This window comes from Salmo trutta, chromosome 20 (genome assembly GCF_901001165.1).
Source record: "Salmo trutta chromosome 20, fSalTru1.1, whole genome shotgun sequence".
NCBI lineage: Eukaryota > Metazoa > Chordata > Actinopteri > Salmoniformes > Salmonidae > Salmo > Salmo trutta.
The window spans coordinates 5,734,821-5,755,426 of NC_042976.1; the positions used below are offsets into that span (position 1 = coordinate 5,734,821).

Below are 20,606 nucleotides of genomic sequence, written 5' to 3' on the forward strand. Positions count from 1 at the left end.
TGCAGCCGCTCGGCCTAATCCTCTGATCAGCATGCCAGGGAGGCCCGCTCCTCCGCCCCGCCAGGCCCAGCCACCGATCAGATTGTCTAGAACCACTTATACTAATACACTGGGGCCTATGGAAAGAGGGGGGCAACCCCTAGAGTGGACACCCCCACTAGCAGACACCAACCAACCCAGCCAACTCAATTGGGTGAGAGTGAGAGTGAGAGTGAGAGAAGGAGGTAATAGGAGAAAAACAGGAAATCCTTTACACCGTCGTGGCACAGGTTTGGTCCTTAGCCGTCGTGGCACAATTTGGGTCCGTACTCTGTAGCCGTAGTCAGGTTCAAGTTTTCACCCACCCGGACAGACAAAGGGCATGGTGAATGGACTGGCTTTGGTGGATCAGGGGGTGGGGGTGCTTGGCATACAAACACTAAGCACTCGTCCCTGCGAAGCCCACGGTGGCCCCAAATCCCCACATTTGTCTGAACAAATTGGCTGGACCCAGGGTCTTGTTTTCCTAGCTCTGCAGGGTTGATAAAGAGGGGCTAGGGGTAGCAAGAGAATGGCCTTCCATAGACCAGGGCTCATGGGAACAGAATAAATAGATGTTCTGGTCTGAAAACGGGCCTCACAGGACTCTTTTAGATGTATTGTGAGATACCCAAAATGCATCTGTTCATGATGGCAACATTAAAGTCCTGTAGATCAATTCATTACTACCGGTTTGTTTACTACACAAGGTTCCAACTTACCTAACTTCATTGCTAATGTATAAAATAATGAGATACCAAACCCGTTCACAGGGTTGGTCAACTCTTCCCATTCCTCGGGTCTCCACGGAATTAGGTAAATCCACTTTCATTTTTTTCACGCTTCACATTTTTCGGGATTCACTTATAGCATTCATTCCATTTGAATTCCCTGGTGCCACTAGGGCATTTTAAAATCCTGATGATAAATGAGTTGACCAAGGTGTTTCTGTTGCTTTGATTGATTGATTTCTTAACTTGTTTATGGAAGCTGTGACAGTCAGTGATGTTCTAATCTAATTGCTTGTTATTTTTTAAAGATAGCTGTTATAACTGCTGGTTAGACTCCTAACTTGAGAGGTGCTTCATAGAATAGGTAGAGATGTGTAACGTTAGAGGACCAAGGTTAAGAAACAGTGGCCGACACTGCTGACCTAGTGACCAGCTGGACAGCACCCAAAACAATGACAGGCATGTCACAGAAATGACCTCTGAACTTAGGGTCGCGACCCTCAATGACCACTTTCTCCATCTACACGGTCAACAAACAAACCACATCAATAAGATTAATTGGCTGTGTTGTCAGGGATGAGGATGGTGATCAATAACCAATAATCAACAGCCAGACAGTAGACGGCAGTAACACGGATGACAGACAGCGTCACGGTAATTATTATAAAATGCGAAAAGTTAAGATGTGATAAATCAATCACAAATATATAAAATTATCCATTTGCCCCCAACAGTTGCAGGAATCCATACAAAGAAAGTTAAAAGTAATGATGTGACTTTCAATAGAGGGACTGAGATGTTATATGAAGAGTTGGTGCAGAACAAGATGTGCTGGTTGAGGAGTCCACTCTGACCTCTCTCTCCTTTCACAGGTCCTTGAGGAGTCCACTCTGATCTCTCTCTCTCTCCTTTCACAGGTCCTTGAGGAGTCCACTCTGACCTCTCTCTCCTTTCACAGGTCCTTGAGGAGTCCACTCTGATCTCTCTCTCTCTCCTTTCACAGGTCCTTGAGGAGCCCACTCTGACCCCTCTCTCTTCACAGGTCCTTGAGGAGTCCACTCTGACCTCTCTCCCTTCACAGGTCCTTGAGGAGCCCACTCTGATCTCTCTCTCCTTTCACAGGTCCTTGAGGAGCCCACTCTGACCTCTCTCTTTCCTTTCACAGGTCCTTGAGGAGCCCACTCTGATCTCTCTCTCTGCTTTCACAGGTCCTCGAGGAGCCCACTCTGATCTCTCTCTCTCCTTTCACAGGTCCTTGAGGAGTCCACTCTGATCTCTCTCTCTCTTCACAGGTCCTTGAGGAGTCCACTCTGACCTCTCTCTCTCCTTTCACAGGTCCTTAAGGAGTCCACTCTGACCCCTCTCTCTTCACAGGTCCTTGAGGAGCCCACTTTGACCTCTCTCCCTTCACAGGTCCTTGAGGAGCCCACTCTGACCTCTCTCCCTTCACAGGTCCTTGAGGAGTCCACTCTGACCCCTCTCCCTTCACAGGTCCTTGAGGAGTCCACTCTGACCTCTCTCCCTTCACAGGTCCTTGAGGAGTCCACTCTGACCTCTCTCCCTTCACGGGTCCTTGAGGAGCCCACTCTGATCTCTCTCTCCTTTCACAGGTCCTTGAGGAGTCCACTCTGATCTCTCTCTCTCTTCACAGGTCCTTGAGGAGTCCACTTTTGACCTCCCTCTCTCTCTTCACAGGTCCTTGAGGAGTCCACTAGAGCCTCCTCCAGAGAGTGACCGCCTGTCAATCACTGGTGACGCATCAAAGGAAAGAAGGACAGCCCAGCAGCAGCAGCTGCAACCCTCTCAGGGATACCGGCGCGGCTCATCATCCGTCTGCACAATCAGATAATCCATTACATCACTTTATGTATGAATACATTACTGGACCTGATAAAGATTCATTTAGATGGAAACGTTGTCAACCAACAGTGTCATGATGTGGCCCTTTCTGGGTATAGATCGTTGCTTCCCCCTCTCTCTCAGTCTCTCCTACTCCCAGGTTCTGTTATCTCAGGCCATACATTCCTGGAGGAGACTCTCTCCCCCTGGTCATGCAGAGATAGCGACACAGAGAGAACAAAGGATTTCACGTGGCAAACTCCTAAATCCCCAAAATGGGAATTTGAAACAAAATGTCCACTTGTGAGAAGGTGGGAATAGTCCGTGGACACTTAAAGGACGGGTATGACGAGTGTGTTTCATTTGGTGACCTCGGAGAGGACAGGAAACACACATGACTATATCTCTGAATGTGTACATTTCTCATTTATGGGGTTTGCATCTATTTCTTGTATAAAATTAATAAATAAAGATTAAACTATTTGTGAAATTATGTAATGTGATGTTATAAACCTTTAATGTGAGAGAATTGTATTCCCTTTAAAGTTTAACTAAGTCATTGGCCACGCCCCCGTGAGCACAGACATGATCACGCGTCATATCAAATCAAATCAAATGTATTTATATAGCCCCTGGGAACTGGCCAGACAGAGACACCAAAGGCGGTTCGTTGCTCCAGTGCCTTTCCGTTCACCTTCACACTCCTGGGCCAGACTACACTCAATCATAGGACCTACTGAAGAGATGAGTCTTCAGTAAAGACTTAAAGGTTGAGACCAAGTCTGCATCTCTCACATGGGTAGGCAGACCATTCCTTAAAAATGGAGCTCACCTAAAGCCCAAATGCCTCACCTAAAGCCCATTCTGGTGGGAAGCTGCTATAGACCACCAAGTGCTAACAGTCAGTATCTGGAGTACATGTGTGAAATGCTTGATAATGTATGTGATATCAACAGAGAGGTATATGTTCTGGGTGATTTAAATATTGACTGGCTTTCATCAAGCTGCCCACTCAAGAAAAAGCTTCGAACTGTAACCAGTGCCTGCAACCTGGTTCAGGTTATCAGTCAACCTACCAGGGTAGTTACAAACAGCACAGGAATGAAATCATCAACATGTATTGATCACACCTCTACTAATGCTGCAGAAATGTGCTTGAAAGCAGTATCCAGATCCATCGGATGTAGTGATCACAATATAGTAGCCATATCTAGGAAAACCAAAGTTCCAAAGTCTGGGCCTAAAATAGTGTATAAGAGGTCATACCAGAAGTTTTGTAGTGAATCCTATGTTGTTGATGTAAATAATATTTTTTGGTCTGTGGTGTGTAATGAGGAGCAACCAGACGCTGCACTTGACACATTTATGACATTTCTCATTCCAGTTACTAATAAACATGAGCCCATTAAGAAAACAACTTTAAAAACGGTTAAATCCCTGTGGTTTGAAGGAATGGCAAATAAGTCTGGCTGCACAACCGATTGGCAAACATATTGCAAATGGATAAATCATGTGACTTAACTGAATAAAAAGAAGAAGAAACTACACTATGAAACAAAGATAAATGAAATAAAGAATACTACTGTAAAACGTGAGAACCTTAAATGACATTTTGGGAAAAAAGGCAAACTCAGCTCCATCATTCATTGAATCAGATGGCTCATTCATCACAAAACCAACGGATATTGCCAACTACTTTAATGATTGCTTCATTGGTAAGATTAGCAAACTTAGGCATGACATGCCAGCAATAAATGCTGACACTACACATTCAAGTATATCTGACCAAATTATGAAAGACAGGCATTGGAATTTAGAATTCCGTAAAGTGAGTGTGGAACAGGTGAAAAAATTATTGTTGTCTATCAACAATGACAAGCCACCGGGGTCTGACAACTTGGATGGAAAATGACTGAGGATAATAGTGGACGATATTGCCACTCCTATTTACCATGTTTTCAATTTAATTCTACTAGAAAATGTGTGTCCCCAGGCTTGGAGGGAAGCAAAAGTAATTCCACTACCTAAGAATAGTAAATCCCCTTTTACCTTCTCAAATAGCCAATCAATCAGCCTGTTACCAACCTTTAGTAAACTTACGGAAAAACGGTATTTGACCAGATACAATGCTATTTTACAGTAAACAAATTTACAACAAACTTTCAGAATGCATATAGAGAAGGACATTCAACAAGCACAGCACTTACTCAAATGACTGATGATTGGCTGAGAGAAATTGATGATAAAAAGATTGTGGGGTCTGTTTTGTTAGATTTCAGTGCGGCTTTTGACATTATTGATCACAGTCTGCTGCTGGAAACTTTTGTGTTATGGCTTTACACCCCCTGATATATTGTGGATAAAGTGTTATCTGCCTAAAAGAACACAGAGGGTGTTCTTTAGTGGAAGCCTCTCCAACATAATAAAGGTATAATCAGGAGTTCCCCAGGGCAGCTGTCTAGGCCCCTTACTTTTTTCAATTTTTACTAACGACATGCCACTGGCTTTGAGTAAAGCCAGTGTGTCTATGTATGCGGATGACTCAACACTATACATGTCAGCTACTACAGCGACTGAAATGACTGCAACACAGAACAAAGACCTGCAGTTAGTTTCGGAGTGGGTGGCAAGGAATAAGTTAGCCCTAAATATTTCTACAACTAAAAGCATTGTATTTGGCACAAATCATTCACTAAACCCTAAACCTCAACTAAATATTGTAATAAATAATGTGGAGATTGAGCAAGTTGAGGTGACTAAACTGCTTGGAGTAACTCTGGATTGTAAACTGTCATGGTGAAAACATATTGATACAACAGTAGCTAAGATGGGCAGAAGTCTGTCCATAATAAAGCGCTGTCTCTACCTTCTTAACAGCATTATCAACAAGGCAGGTGATGAATATTTATTTGATGAATGTAGTTTACATTTTTGCATGTCAATCTCTCCTGGCTCAAAGTGTAGGAGAGATTGACTTCATCACTACTTGTATTTATGAGAGGTATTGACATGTTGAATGCACAGAGCTGTCTGTTTGAACTACTGGCACACAGCTCGGATACCCATGCATACCACACAAGACATGCCACCAGTGGTCTCTTCAAAGTCCCCAAGTCCAGAACAGATTATGGGAGATGCACAGTACTACATAGAGCCATGACAACATGGAACTCTATTCCACATCAGGTAACTGATGCAAGCAGTAGAATCAGATTTTTAAAAACATATAAAAATACACCTTCTGGAACAGCGGGGACTGTGAAGCAACACAAACATAGGCAGAGACACATGCATACACACATACGATAACATACGCACTATACACACACGTACACACAGATTTTGTACTGTAGATATGTGGTAGTAGGGGCTTGAGGGCACACAGTGTATTGTGAAATCTGTTGCGAATGTGTTGTAATGTTTTTAAAATTGTATAAACTTCCTTAATTTTGCTGGACCCCAGGAAGAGTAGCTGCTGCCTTTATTTCACTGACGACATCTCTTTTTTCCAAATCACTCCCTAAGTTCTAGACCTCAGCTGAATCTGGTAATGAATTGTGTGGCTGTTGAACAAGTTGAGGAGACCAAATTACATGGCGTTACCTTAGATTGTAAACTGTCATGGTCAAAACATAGAGATTCAATGATTGTAAAGATGGGGAGAGATCTGGCCGTAATAAAGAGATGCTCTGCTTTTTTGACACCACACTCCCCAAAGCAAGTCCTGCAGGCTCTAGTTTAGTCTAACCTTGATTATTGTCCAGTCGTGTGGTCCAGTGCTGCAAGGAAAGACCTAGTTAAGCTGCAGCTGGTCCAGAACAGACTGGCACGTCTTGCTCTTCATTGTAATCAGAGGGCTGATATAAATACTATGTATGCCAGTCTCTCTTGGCTAAGAGTTGAGGAGAGACTGACTGCATCACTTATTCTTTTTATAAGAAAAATGTATGTGTTGAAAATCCCAAATAGTTTGCATAGTCAACTTACACACAGCTCTGACACACACACACTTATCCCACCAGACATGCCACCAGGGGTCTTTTCACAGTCCCCAAATCCAGAACAAATTCAAGAAAGCGTACAGTATTATATAGATCCCTAATTGCATGGAACTTCCTTCCATCTCATATTGCTGAAATAAAACAGCAAACCTGGCTTTCAAAAAACAGATAAAGCAACACCACACAACACCTCTCCACTATTTGACCTAGATAGTTTGTGTGTATGCATTGATATGTAGGCTATTTGACCTAGATAGTTTGTGTGTATGCATTGATATGTAGGCTACATGTGCCTTTTTTTAAATGTATGTAGTTGTCCTTGAGCTGTTCTTGTCTAATGTTTTGTATTATGTCATTCTATATTATGTTTCATGTTTTGTGTGGGCCCCCAGGAAGAGTAGCTTCTGCTTTTGCAACAGCTAAATGGGGATCCTAATAAAATACACAAAATACCAAATTCCACAGAGATGAGTTCACTGACACGTCTATATTACTGAGACGTGGTTAAGGAAGAGTGTTTTGAATACTAATGTTAACCTTTCTGGTTAAAACCTTTTTGGGGCAAGACAGATCTTCCAAAGGTGGTGGAGAGGCAATCTTTACCAAGGATCACCTTCAATGCTCGGTTGTGTCCACCAAGTCTGTCCCCAAACAATTTGATTTGCTGGTTTTAAGCATTAAACTTTCAAATAGCTCTTTGTTGACTGTTGCTGGGCGCTATCGTCCTCCATCAGCACCGGCCTGTACCCTACCTGCCCTAAGATCTCTCCTGGCCCCTTACACTTGGTCTGAATTTGTCCTGCTAGGTGACCTAAACTAGGACATGCTTAAACCACTTGACCAAGTCCTAAAGCAATGGGATTCCCCAAATCTTTCTCAGATTATTAACAAGCTATGACTCCAAACACCCAGAAAAGTGTACTCTCCTTGATGTTATCCTCACAAATAATTCTGATAGGTATCAGTCTGGTGTTTTCTGTAATGACCTTAGTGATCACTGTTTTACAGCCTGTGTTCGTAATGGCTGCTCAGTGAAACGACCTGTCCTGATTTGTCATAGACGCTTGCTAAAAAACTTTAATGAGCAAGCCTTCCTTCATGAACTGGCCTCTGTAAAATGGTATAGAATCAGAAGACTCTTGGATCATCTTTTTACATTTTTTTAGTGGTATTGTTAACAAACACGCCCCTGTAAAGAAAATTAGAATTTAAAAACAGGTTCAGCCCCTGGTTCAACTGTGATCTTGCAGAGTTACTCCACCTCAAGAATTGCATTTGGCGAAAGGCTCTGCACATGCATACTCAGGCTGACTGGCTCTCGTTCAGGCAAATCAGAAATAAGTGCACTCAGGCTATTCGGAAGACCAAAGTTAGTTACTTTATTAAGGAGCAATTCTCTCTCTGTGGGTCTAACCCCAGGAAGTTCTGAAAAACGGTTAAAGCCCTGGAGAATAAACCCTCCTCCTCACAGCAGCCCATGTCCCTTATCATTGCCAAGCCTATCTCCAACCTTTTTAACCTGTCTCTCATTTCTGGGGAGGTTCCCATTGCTTGGAAGGCAGCCACGGTTCGTTCTTTATTTAAAGGGGGATATCAAGCTGATCCTAACTGTTATAGGCCTATTTCTATTTTACCTTGTTTATCAAAAGTGTTGTAAAAACTCAATAATCAACTGACTGCCTGTCTTGATGTCTATAGTATTCTCTCTGGTATGCAATCTGGTTTCCTGCTCAGGTTATGGATGTGTCACCGCAACCTTAAAGGTCCTCAATGATGTCACCATTGCCCTTGATTCTAAGCAATGTTGTGCTGCTATTTTTATTGACTTGGCCAAATATTTTGATGCAGTAGACCATTCCATTCTTGTGGGCCGGCTAAGGAGTATTGGTGCTTCTGAGGGGTCTTTGGCCTGGTTTGCTAACTACTTTCCTCTCAAAAGAGTGCAGTGTATGAAGTCAGAAAATCTGCTGTCTCAGCCACTGCCTATCACCAAGGGAGTAACCCAAGGCTTCGATCCTAGGCCCCACGCTCTTCTCAATTTACATCAACAACATAGCTCAGGCAGTAGGAAGCTCTCTCATCCATTTATATGCAGATGATACAGTCTTATACTCAGCTGGCCCCTCCCCAGATGTTGTGTTAAAGGCTCTACAACAAAGCTTTCTTAGTGTCCAACAAGCTTTCTCTACCCTTAACCTTGTTCTGAACACCTCCAAAACAAAGGTAATGTGGTTTGGTAAGAAGAATGGCACTCTCCCCACAAGTGTGATTACTACCTCTGAGGGTTTAGAGCTTGAGGTAGTCACCTCATACAAGTACTTGGGAGTATGGCTAGACGGTGCACTGTTCTTCTCTTAGCACATATCAAAGCTGCAAGCTAAAGTTAAATCTAGACTTGGTTTCCTCTATCGTAATCGCCCCAGCTGCCAAACTAACCCTGATTCAGATGACCATCCTATCCATGCTAGATTACAGAGACGTAATTTATAGATCGGCAGGTAAGGGTGCTCTCGAGCGGCTAGATGTACTTTAACATTCGGGGGTCAGATTTACCACCAATGCTCCTTATAGGACACATCACTACACTCTATACTCCTCTGTAAACTTGTCATCTCTGTATACCCGTCGCAAGACCCACTGGTTGATGCTTATTTATAAAACCCTCTTAGGCCTCACTTCCCCCTATCTGAGATATCTACTGCAGACCTCATCCTCCACATACAACACCCGTTCTGCCAGTCACATTCTGATAAAGGTCCTCAAAGCACACACGTCCCTGGGTCACTCCTCTTTTCAGTTGCTGCAGCTAACGACTGGAACAAGCTGCAACAAACACTCAAATTGGACAGTTTTATCTCAATCTGTTCATTCAAAGAATCAATCATTCACACTCTTACTGACAGTTGTGGCTGCATTGTTCTCTTGAATTTTGTGCTGTTGTCTGTGCCAAATGTTTGTCCCATGTTTTGTGCTGCTAGCATGCTGTGTGGCTACCATGCTGTGTTGTCATGTGTTGCTGCCTTGCTATGCTGTTGTCTTAGGTCTCTCTTTAAGTAGTGTTGTCTCTCTTGTCGTGATGTGTGTTTTGTGCTATATTTTATTTTTAATCCCAGCAAGAGGCCTTTTGGTAGGCCGTCATTGTAAATAAGAATGTGTTCTTAACTGACTTGCCTAATTAAATAAAGGTTAAATAAATAAAACATGAGTTCACTGACAACATCATCTCTTCATTCCACATACATGATGAGTTCACTGACATCTCTTTATTCAACAGACATGAGTTCAATGACAATATGCATGACTCCAGGTAAATAAAGCCATTCCCTAAACACTGCCTTTCCTTAGCGCAAGTTCTCTCAAGTCTGAATGAAAATCTTATATATTTTTTTAAATCTGATTTCAGCAGTTGAGATATTTATAGCTTATTCGCCTGGAAACACAGATGATTTTAGAGATAATAAATTCATACACCTGCTCTGAATCTGTGAATGAGAGAGCGAGAGGGGGGAAATCTCAACACGTTTGCATTGGAACTGAGTGGCCAGTGGCCTGTTAGCGCCCTCTGCTGGACAATACAGGAAGTAGAAGCACTTCTCTAAATTACAACTCTACAACTCCATTCCATTCCTATAACAGGGAAATGTACCTGTATGCAGTTAGCAGAATAAAGTAGTTTATTATTATAATAAATTAATATTCTCTAGATGTCCTGCAAAAATATACAAAATAATAACTTTCACTGAATACTGGCACCATTTAATAAAAATCTAAAGCTTTTGACGAATACTTTGTTGAGAGCTGTAAAACAACATAGAACTAATCTAAAGAAATGAAACATAATGAGCACACTCCTTCCATATAGTTTAGTGGTGAAGTGGATTTGTCGTGGACAACATTGCTATTTGCTATGATGTTTAGGTATAAACTGTTCTGCTCTTTCACTTTCCACTGAGTTTGAGGACGTTGGTTACCATGGCTCCGATGCCGTCGAAGATCAGGTGCAGCTGGGTCTCACACATGAAGGCTGGTGATGTCACCACCTTGTTCTTCTGGTCTACGTGGGCCTCGTGATGACACTCAGGGTCAAGGGTCACACACAGCGACAGGGATACAGAGGCTAACCAAAATCACACATCAAAACAGCAAAGCTTAAATTACAGTAACTTTGTAACATACTTTTCACATTGCCTTTGACAAATGTTGTAGTACATGTAGTATTTAGCATACTTACAATTGGAGCAGCAGGTAGCCTAGTGGTTAGAGCGTTGGACTAGTAACCGAAAGGTTGCTGGATCGAATCCCCCAGCAGATAAGGTAAAAATCTGTCGTTCTGCCCCTGAACAAGGCAGTTAACCCACTGGTTAGGCAGTCATTGTAAATAAGAACTTGTTCTTAACTGACTTACCTAGTTATATAAATACATTTATAACATATGGGAGTTTAACCCACTATTGCAAGCGCCATGATCTACCAACTGAGTTAGAGGACCACAAAACAAAAGTACTAAACTGAACCAAAATGTAAAATGCAACATGTAAAGTGTTAAATTGCTGATGTCAACATTGTGAACAATATGGGCAGGCATAAGCTATGGACAACAAACACAACTGCATTTTATCGGTGGCAATTTGAATGCACAGATATACCGTGACGAGATCCTGAGGCCCATTGTTGTGACATTCATCCGCCACCATCACCTCATGTTTCAGCATGATAATGCACGGCCCCATGTCTCAACGATCAGTACACAATTCCTGGAAGCTGAAAATGTCCCAGTTCTTCCATGGCCTGCATACTCACCAGACACTATTGAGCATGTGTGGGATGCTCTGGATCGACATGCTCTGGATCGACGTGTTCCAAGTAGCCGCCTGTATCCAGCAACTTAGCACAGCCATTGAAGAGGAGTGGGACAACATTCCACAGGCCTCAACTCTATGCGAAGGAGATGTGTCGCGCTGCATGACGCAAATGGTGGTCACACCAGATACTGACTGGTTTTCTGATCTATGCCTCTACCTTTTTGTAAGGTATCTGTGACCAACAGATGCATATCTGTATTCCCAGTCATGTGAAATCCATAGATTAGGGTCTAATTAATATATTTTAGTTCACTGATTTCATTATATATCAACTGTAACTAGAGTATTTGTTGCATGTTGCGTCTATATTTGTGTTCAGTATTTATAATCCATCATGTGAAAGGATATGGTGACCTCCTTGACGATGTGCTTGGCTCCCAGAGCCTTAATAGCCCCAGCAGTGCCAGCATAGGGCCACTTGCCCCCCTTCTCCTCTTCGTGCCCCACCGTCACCTCTACGCCAGGAAGCAGCTTGGCAGCCAACACAGGAGAGATACAGCACAACCTAGGTTAAATATAGCCAGGTTAGGACAATGTACTAATTCCATGTGACCAGCTTAGTTTAGAGGTTGGCCCTCTGATGTCACATAGGTGGATACATTGATATGTTTTAATTTATAAATACTTTTTACAAAAACTCCATCTTTACCGAACATCATTACTAACCTTTAGGCATATGAGCTACTATACGCAGTTTGAAAACAAAACAAAAAATTGCTTTTTGGTCATTTGGTGGTTAAGGCTAGCAGTGTGGTTAAGGCTAGCAGTGTGGTTAAGGCTAGCAGTGTGGTTAAGGCTAGCAGTGTGGTTAAGGCTAGCAGTGTGGTTAAGGCTAGCAGTGTGGTTAAGGCTAGCAGTGTGGTTAAGGCTAGCAGTGTGGTTAAGGCTAGCAGTGTGGTTAAGGCTAGCAGTGTGGTTAAGGCTAGCAGTGTGGATAAGGCTAGCAGTGTGGTTAAGGCTAGCAGTGTGGTTAAGGCTAGCAGTGTGGTTAAGGCTAGCAGTGTGGTTAAGGCTAGCAGTGTGGTTAAGGCTAGCAGTGTGGTTAAGGCTAGAAGTGTGGTTAAGGCTAGCAGTGTGGTTAAGGCTAGCAGTGTGGTTAAGGCTAGCAGTGTGGTTAAGGCTAGCAGTGTGGTTAAGGCTAGCACTGTGGTTAAGGCTAGCAGTGTGGTTAAGGCTAGCAGTGTGGATAAGGTCAGGTTTAAAATGAGATTGTACGACTTTGTGGCTGTGCTAGCTAGTGACACTATGCAGAGCTGCCTCCAGAACAAGATTCATGACACAACAAGCTAACCCACACCTGGTCTCAGGGATGGGTAACTCATAGTTAGATAATTCAGCTTTTAGTTTTTTTGCACCATATTCCTGAAACAATCTTTAAAATGTCAATTCAGAAAGCTGATTGAGGACCTTATTAGTGATCAATGGGTTTTTTATGACTGTTTTTCTGTCGGTTTGCATTTTGGATATATATTTTGATGGTTGTATTTTCTATAATTTATGTAATTCAGGGCTCATCTGTAAAATAGACCTTGGTCTCAGTATGACTCCCTGATAAAATAAAGGTAAAAAAAAAAACTCTTCCTCACTTATACAACGAGTTAGGGATAGTAGAATCCTCTCGTCTTAACCTAGAGCACAAACTGATAGTAGAATCCTCTCGTCTTAACCTAGAGCACAAACTGATAGTAGAATCCTCTCGTCTTAACCTAGAGCACAAACTGATAGTAGAATCCTCTCGTCTTAACCTAGAGCACAAACTGATAGTAGAATCCTCTCGTCTTAACCTAGAGCACAAACTGATAGTAGAATCCTCTCGTCTTAACCTAGAGCACAAACTGATAGTAGAATCCTCTCGTCTTAACCTAGAGCACAAACTGATAGTAGAATCCTCTCGTCTTAACCTAGAGCACAAACTGATAGTAGAATCCTCTCGTCTTAACCTAGAGCACAAACTGATAGTAGAATCCTCTCGTCTTAACCTAGAGCACAAACTGATAGTAGAATCCTCTCGTCTTAACCTAGAGCACAAACTGATAGTAGATGTAAGTTTTCTAAAACACCTTTCATTCCTTTCCTTCATCTATCCTGATGTTGTGAAAAGATGTGGGCATGTGAAAGCAAATCCCTGGTACAGGCATCCATCTGATTGCTTTCCAATACTGTTAAACTTCAAATGAGTGTGAATGGAAGAAAATGATACAAGAATATGAAGCCACTTTAAAAATATTGAGATACACCCTAAATGTATTCATTACAAGGGGCACTCAATCCCTAGTCGTTCTTGGCCAGTCGCTCTTGGACAGACTACGTAAATATAATCAAGCATCTGACCAGATTACACAATATTTTTGTTCTGGTTAACCGAGATCAATCCCCAACAAGCACACTATTACAAACGACGACAGCACTGACCCGATAGGTTTGCCTGCCTTATGAAAGTCCTTCAGGACACGCTCCACATCTGCGTTGATCTTGCAGTCTGGACCGTCCACGGCAAAAGTCGACCTGCCACACAAAACAAGCAAAACAGATCCGGCTGAGAGGGACAGAGAGAGAAACATTGAGATGCAGAAGATCAAAGTGTTTGTACAGCAGGCATACTTAACATGAATGATATGAATTAACGTTTTTTTTTTTTTTAACAATGTGGTACGACAACGCTTTTCCACCTACAGATTTTTTGCCGCCCCAAAGCCCCCTGGGAAGATGATGGCGTCATGGTCGCTGACGCTGAGTTTGACGAGATCTGTGATGTTGCCCCTAGCGATGCGTGCAGACTCTGATAAGACGTTCCTGGACTCGTTCTCAGCTGGCACTCCCTTCCCGTGGTCGATGACATGCATCTGGGACACGTCAGGGGCGTACATCTGGACCTCGGCCCCGCCCCGGCTCAGGTGCACCAGAATCCTGTCTCACACACACACATCAGTGAGAATGATGTAGCACCTCTTGTTCACCGTGTGAATCAGGTTAGATGCCACCTTGAGCTGGTCCACTTCTCACAGGCGACAGGTACATGAATAGAGCGGCGCACAATTGGCCCAGCATCGTCCGGGTTTGGCCGGTGTAGGCCGTCATTGTAAATAGGAATTTGTTCTTAAATAAAAGGTTAAATAAAAAAAATATAATAATTTTAAAATATATGCACTGTATGCTTGAGCCATCTTGTCAAGCAAGTAAATAGCATGTTGTATATGGTAAGACAGGCTTGGAATAGAATGTAAATAGGCCTACTCACGCTGATGCTTCATGGATTTCTGTTCCGTCATACACACCACAGCCAGACAGCACCTGTTAGCATGACTTACATTAATAATAATTGTTCACTTCATAAGAAATTATTGATTATCTTATGGCAAATGAATGCCAAACTAGATCAACTCCAACAACAAACCTACACTGAACAAAAATATAAACATGTAAAGTGTTGGTCCCATGTTTCATGAGCTGAAATAAAAAGATCCCAGACATTTTCCCATTAAACAGCATGATCATTACACAGGTGCACCTTGCGCTGGGGACAATAAAAGGCCACTCTAAAATGTGCAGTTTGTCACACAACACAATGCCACAGATGTTTTACGTTTTTTTGAGGGAGCGTGCAATTGGCATACTGACTGCAGGAATGTCCGGCAGAGCTGTTGTAAATTCTGAAAATGCTTACCTGTACCTATGTTTGTCCTGTACAACTGCAGTCCTTCCACGGGGTGCTGAAATCCATTATTTTAATAAAAATGTTTATCATATACAGGCCGCTACGTCTCCAGTTGATTAACACAATGAGGAAAAATTCGATTTTATCCTATAAAAGTTTTTATTCAAAGTATGAATCGCAGTTGTAGAGGACAAACATAGGCACAGGTAAGGATTTTCAGAATTGATCATTTTTCAAGGCGGCCTATCGACAGCTGCTTGATGATGAGTTGGTTATTTGAATCAGCTGTGTATTGCTAGGGCAGAAACCTAAATGTGCCTCTTGGGGTCCAGAGGACCGAGTTTGCACTAGCTTGCAAAAAACCCGAAATAGTCCGCCTGAAGCCAGAAGTTAAACAACATTCAGTTTCAACTTACTCTGTCGATTGACTGTAGGCTTGGTTCTTATGTAGGGGGAATAAAAAATGTAAAAAGTACATTCATGTAATGTCTAATTTAACAGAATTTCCAAACGTGGGTCTGCAGTTCGTCAGCATGGTCAATTCCGCTCTGCTTACCTCATGTCAAAATAAAAGTCCCCCACAAGTTCTTGCCTTTTTTTTTTTATGCAGGCATTGTGCACTTGCAGGACTTATTTTGACATGAGGTAAGCTGAGAGGAAGTTTGGAAAGTCAGTTTATGTTCTACTAGATGTTTTTTTTTGTAAATGTTCCCTCTGCATAAGGACCAACCCTTACGGACAATCGGCAGGGTGGACATCCCGAGGGGTTCGTGCTGATTGTATGGAGATTGTGACAGCCGGTTAAAACGGCGTCCCTTGACAAGACAAAAACAAGATGTATGTCAGCAGAAGTGCAGTATTATCATAAGTAGAGTTATACTTGGAATACGGAGGAGGAATGGAGGGACAAAGAGAGGCAGAGGAGGTCTAAACGAGAGGGAGGAAGAGGGTGAGGTTGAGTTGGAAAAAAGGGAGATGGTTTGTTGAAGAAGAATGGTAGAACATGTAAGCAGACTGAGTTAAAGACAGGAAGAGAAATGGAAGTGAATGAGGGAGAAGTATCGGCGGTGGTAGGTGAATATCTCATAGCCCGAGGTGTGTAACCAAGGGTCAGGATGAAGAACAGTCTGACAGTAGGAGTGAAGTTTTTGGAAAAAGTGGACCCTTGCCTTTTGGCTGATCCATTTGTAGTTTCAGGGTGGGTGAAAACAGAGTTGGGTGCTGTGGAATCGGTGAGGGTAACCAGAAGTGGTCTTGTGATAATTGGTTGTGTTTCTGCTGGTCAGAGGGAGCAGGTGTTAAACTAATGGGGGGGAAGAAATGTGAATTGTTTCGCTCTCAAGAAAAGGGCGCCATTGAAAGGAGTGATAACTGGGGAAGCAGTAAATGTGAAGGCTGACCAACTGAAGGGAAAGATTCAGTGTTTATGATGCTCGTTTTTTGGCGCGACGCAGACTGGGTGGCGCGACTCAGACGGGGTGGCGCGAGTGATAAAACAGAAATTCATTGTCTGTTCTTTTGGAGTTTTGATGTTGAGTCTTTCCCCGACAAAGTGATAGTAGGATATATAAAAAAGTTATCCTGTACAAGCTTTTGTGCCAAAAACATTACGTTGGTACAGGTGTCAAGCTTATGGGCATGTGGCAGCAGTGTGTAGGAGGAAGGTTCCTAGGTGTGAGAAATGTGCAGAAGGGCATAAGACAAAGGAATGTGTAGCATTGGGGAAAGTAGTGTTAATTGAAGGGGTGCCCATGGGTCTGGGGATCAGAAACGTCCCGTGTGAGAGGGAGGCAGGTTGAGGTTTTCAGGGTTAGAGTAGTGCAGAAGTTGTTATATGCTGAGACAGTGAAGATAGAGGAAGATGGGTCAAGAGGAAGGTATACTGAGAGGAGTGGTGTGAGTAGTAGATCTGTACCAGTACAGAGGGATAAACCAACAAGTGATATATGTTTCCGAAAGATTAGATTTTTGGTATTTATAGTAACGGTTATCAACTGTACTGCAATGACAGAACAGTTAGAGGTTATGAACATAGAGGTTGTGGTGGCAGCTGCTGAGAGGTATTTGGATGTGAGAGACATGACATCAGAGTTACAGGGTGTTTTAAGTGGTGGTGTCCCATCCTTTCAGGCTGTTGGCATGAAGTAGGACTAAATATATTTAAATAGTGGAGTATGGTATTTATTTTAAATGTTGTTTAATTATGCAAAGTATAAGAGTTATACCCCAGTCTAGTAGGTGGCAGTTAATGCAAAATTTACTGGATGACAACTGCCTTTTAAACCACATCGAAGAAGAAGAATCGGCAGTGTGAATTGAAATGACATTGTATTTAATTTCTGGCTTTGCGAGTTAATTCCTAGCAACATTGGTGTGTAAATACTAGCGTTGCTAAAAAGCTGCGAGCGACTGGTTGACTCAACGTTGCTTAAAACAAATCGTGCGACCATTTATCCAAACTCAACAACACCTCAATATAAGAGAGAGGAGTTGAGTGATTCTCAACTAGGGATTTCCGATATTACATTCAACTGGTCAGAAGTGACTTGGCACACATGAATCATTTAGCTAACCCACTACTCGACACACTATATCTGATCCAGGTTTACTTACAACTGCAACTTTCGCACCGCTCCAACTCGCACTCGTGTGAAGCCCCGAGTTTACCAACTGTGATTTCCCTACGAACGGAACCGATTTAAATGCTAGTGATCTTAAAGCAAACATTGTCGACTACAGAGTTGTACACAAACCAGACAGGGACCCCTTGATTAAACGCGCACAAGATGCCGGACGGTGGCATCAGCGTCTCGACAGCGAAAATAAAATAGTACTTCCGGGTAACGGAATTTCGGAAATGTTCAAAAATAACAGTCCCTCACGTAATATTAGAAAAGTGTCACTAACCTGTATTTATTAATTATGTATGGAAAATAATTGTCTAAACATTAACAATGACTCATTTGTTGATATTTAACTGAAATTTGCATTAATTGTGGATTTTAAAACACGTTCCAAGGTCAAATAAATGCACCCAAATTACTATTATATGCATTACATATTGGCTTATAGAGAAACAATGATTCTGTAAGAGTGGGGTGGGGAGTACTCAGTATGGTCTGTAGAATATATATATATATATATATATATATTTAATGGAGCTTTGTTTCTGGTGTTTTACTGTGGTCAAACAGCTTAAAATTGGCGTGCCTGGTAGGAGTGAAATATTCAGTAGGGTCTCAGTTCTCTCTCTACAGTTCAATAAGTATCCCATGTACAGTGTATTGCATTGGGGGCTATGGAGGGGGTGGAGAATGAAGTGTTGCTGGATATGTACGACACAGTCCCCCTCAAAAACAAATCATATTCGGTTAGTAGAGACCTTACTGAGTATTTCCCACCCACTTTAGCTGAGACAGGTAGTAAGGTTCTTTCTACAGTGCTACATTTGTACCGTATAGTGTCCAGGTGCCCATACAACCTATTTGACGACAGTAAAAGTCCAGCAACACTTGCTATGACCTAGCTTCTTATTCACTCATCTGTTTTGTATTCTAAGGACCGTAGTGAGTGGACTGGACCCTGGTTTTATGGACACACAATCAACTGTTTTTTGTTTTTCCTGTACAATGCAGCACATAAAAAATACAGTGACATTTCTTAAACATCACATTTCAAAATTGCATCCTTGAACAATAGTACCAGTAAATAAACAAGAATTATACAATAAAAATAAAAAAATGGTTTAATTGTAATTGTATATTTTTTACTAGTAGGCTATTATAATGTTCTTGATATTCATTTCCTTAAGCTCCAACCGTTTGTCAAAATGCCAAGAGTGTGCAAAGCTGTCATCAAGACAAAGGGTAGCTACTTTGAAGAATCTTTAATATAAAATATATTTTGATTTGTTTAACACTTTTTTGGTTACTACATGATTCCATATGTGTTGCTTCATAGTTTTGATGTCTTCACTAGTATTCTACAATGTAGAAAATAGTACAAATAAAGAAAAACCCTGGAATGAGTAGGTGTGTCTAAACTTTTGACTGGTACTGTATATATTTACATAATTTGTAACATTATGCATTATGCAAAGCTGCAAAAAAGATTGATTTCGTATCATTCGCATAGCGTTTTACCAATAGAGATAGAGGACTCTGTACCATTATAGCCTCTGTGACAGCATGGGTAGCACCATTGAGGTAATCTCCATTTTGAAGTAGTCAATTATCTTCTTACCGATTTGCTGATTTCTCCTGATGACCCGGTTGGAAATGATTGCAAAAGGGTCACCAAGAGGGATCAGCCAATTAAGTTGGAAGTCCCACCCTGTTGGCTTCATTAAAGTGGTGGAAGCCCTCAATGGCGCTGCCCATGCTAAGACGGCCCTTTGGCCACTAGAGGCCTCTAGCATTCTCCATGGTTTTATCGGAAAACTTTTATTTTGAAGGCATAATCCCGAAACCGGAAGTCTTAATGTGGATAGCATCCAGCTAGTGTTGCTGTCATGACGCTAGTGACAGTGCCCAGCAAATGTGACACCTGGCATGGCATGTTTCAGCAAGGTCATGCAGTGAAATACTTATTTGACAGAATTATTTTAGCTATCATGTCATGAAAATACAACAGTAGGTTTTGTGTCTGTGTCAACGTGGCCTTTTATTAGTAACCTGAAGGTAAAAAAAATATATTTTGTTTCACATAAATGTACAGTACGTGTGACCTGGAAGATATTTAAAATAGTTTATTGGCGATAATTACTGTAATGTTTGAAAAATTTATTAGATTAGTATCAGGTCCGCTCGACATAAACTAAATATGGTGAAGCATGGCGCCATACTGTACGACCTCCGTTTTGCGAGCTCCGACCCAACTTTGCTATTTTGTGATGCTTTTGGCATTTATTTTTACTTGTATTTTCACTAAATGTATCCGCTATAATTTCTTATAACCGACAAAAACTTTTTAACATCAGATCCATCAATACATTTTTCACCCATCCTGTATTACCTGACGGTCAATTCTACCTCCCAAGGGAGTTTTAAGCTGTTATCATGAACGTAGTAGACATTCCACTTAAGGACAAGAAAAATAACAAGCTGGCACTTAACAAACTGTACGAGGCTATAAAAAAGCAGGAAAACTTGCAAGAAAAAAAAGTCAGCTTTTCTTTTCTAGTTGCCTGCAAATGTAATTCCACATCATTACAACACTTGATGCTCAATTTACATCAACACGTCTCCAACGCCACTAGGGGTGATAAGGTCCTAGACCACTGTTATTCTACCTACAAGCAAGCATACAGGGCCCTCCCTCGTCCCCCATTCGGTAAATCAGATCATGACTCTGTACTCCTGCTTCCTGTTTACAAGCAGACACTCAAACAGGAAGTACCCGTTACTCGCTCCGTTGAGAAATGGTCATCAGAATCAGAGATTATGCTGCAGGACTGCTTTGCTAGCGCTGATTGGAATATGTTCAGAGCTAACCACCTCCG

The 20,606-nt window shown here is 42.0% G+C and overlaps 1 protein-coding gene across 1 annotated transcript; it reads right to left on the reverse strand.

The window, feature by feature from the left end:
* Positions 1-9,833: 9,833 nt before the first annotated feature.
* gatd3 (glutamine amidotransferase class 1 domain containing 3) lies at positions 9,834-17,938 on the reverse strand. Its single transcript, XM_029702085.1, has 6 exons — positions 17,720-17,938; positions 14,690-14,742; positions 14,125-14,358; positions 13,864-13,956; positions 11,800-11,956; positions 9,834-10,656 (listed from the first exon to the last, which is right to left on the reverse strand). Exons 1-6 carry the CDS (start codon positions 17,831-17,833, stop codon positions 10,528-10,530), a joined length of 780 nt encoding a protein of 259 aa, XP_029557945.1. The 5' UTR covers positions 17,834-17,938; the 3' UTR covers positions 9,834-10,527.
* Between the last annotated feature and the right edge of the window lie 2,668 nt (positions 17,939-20,606).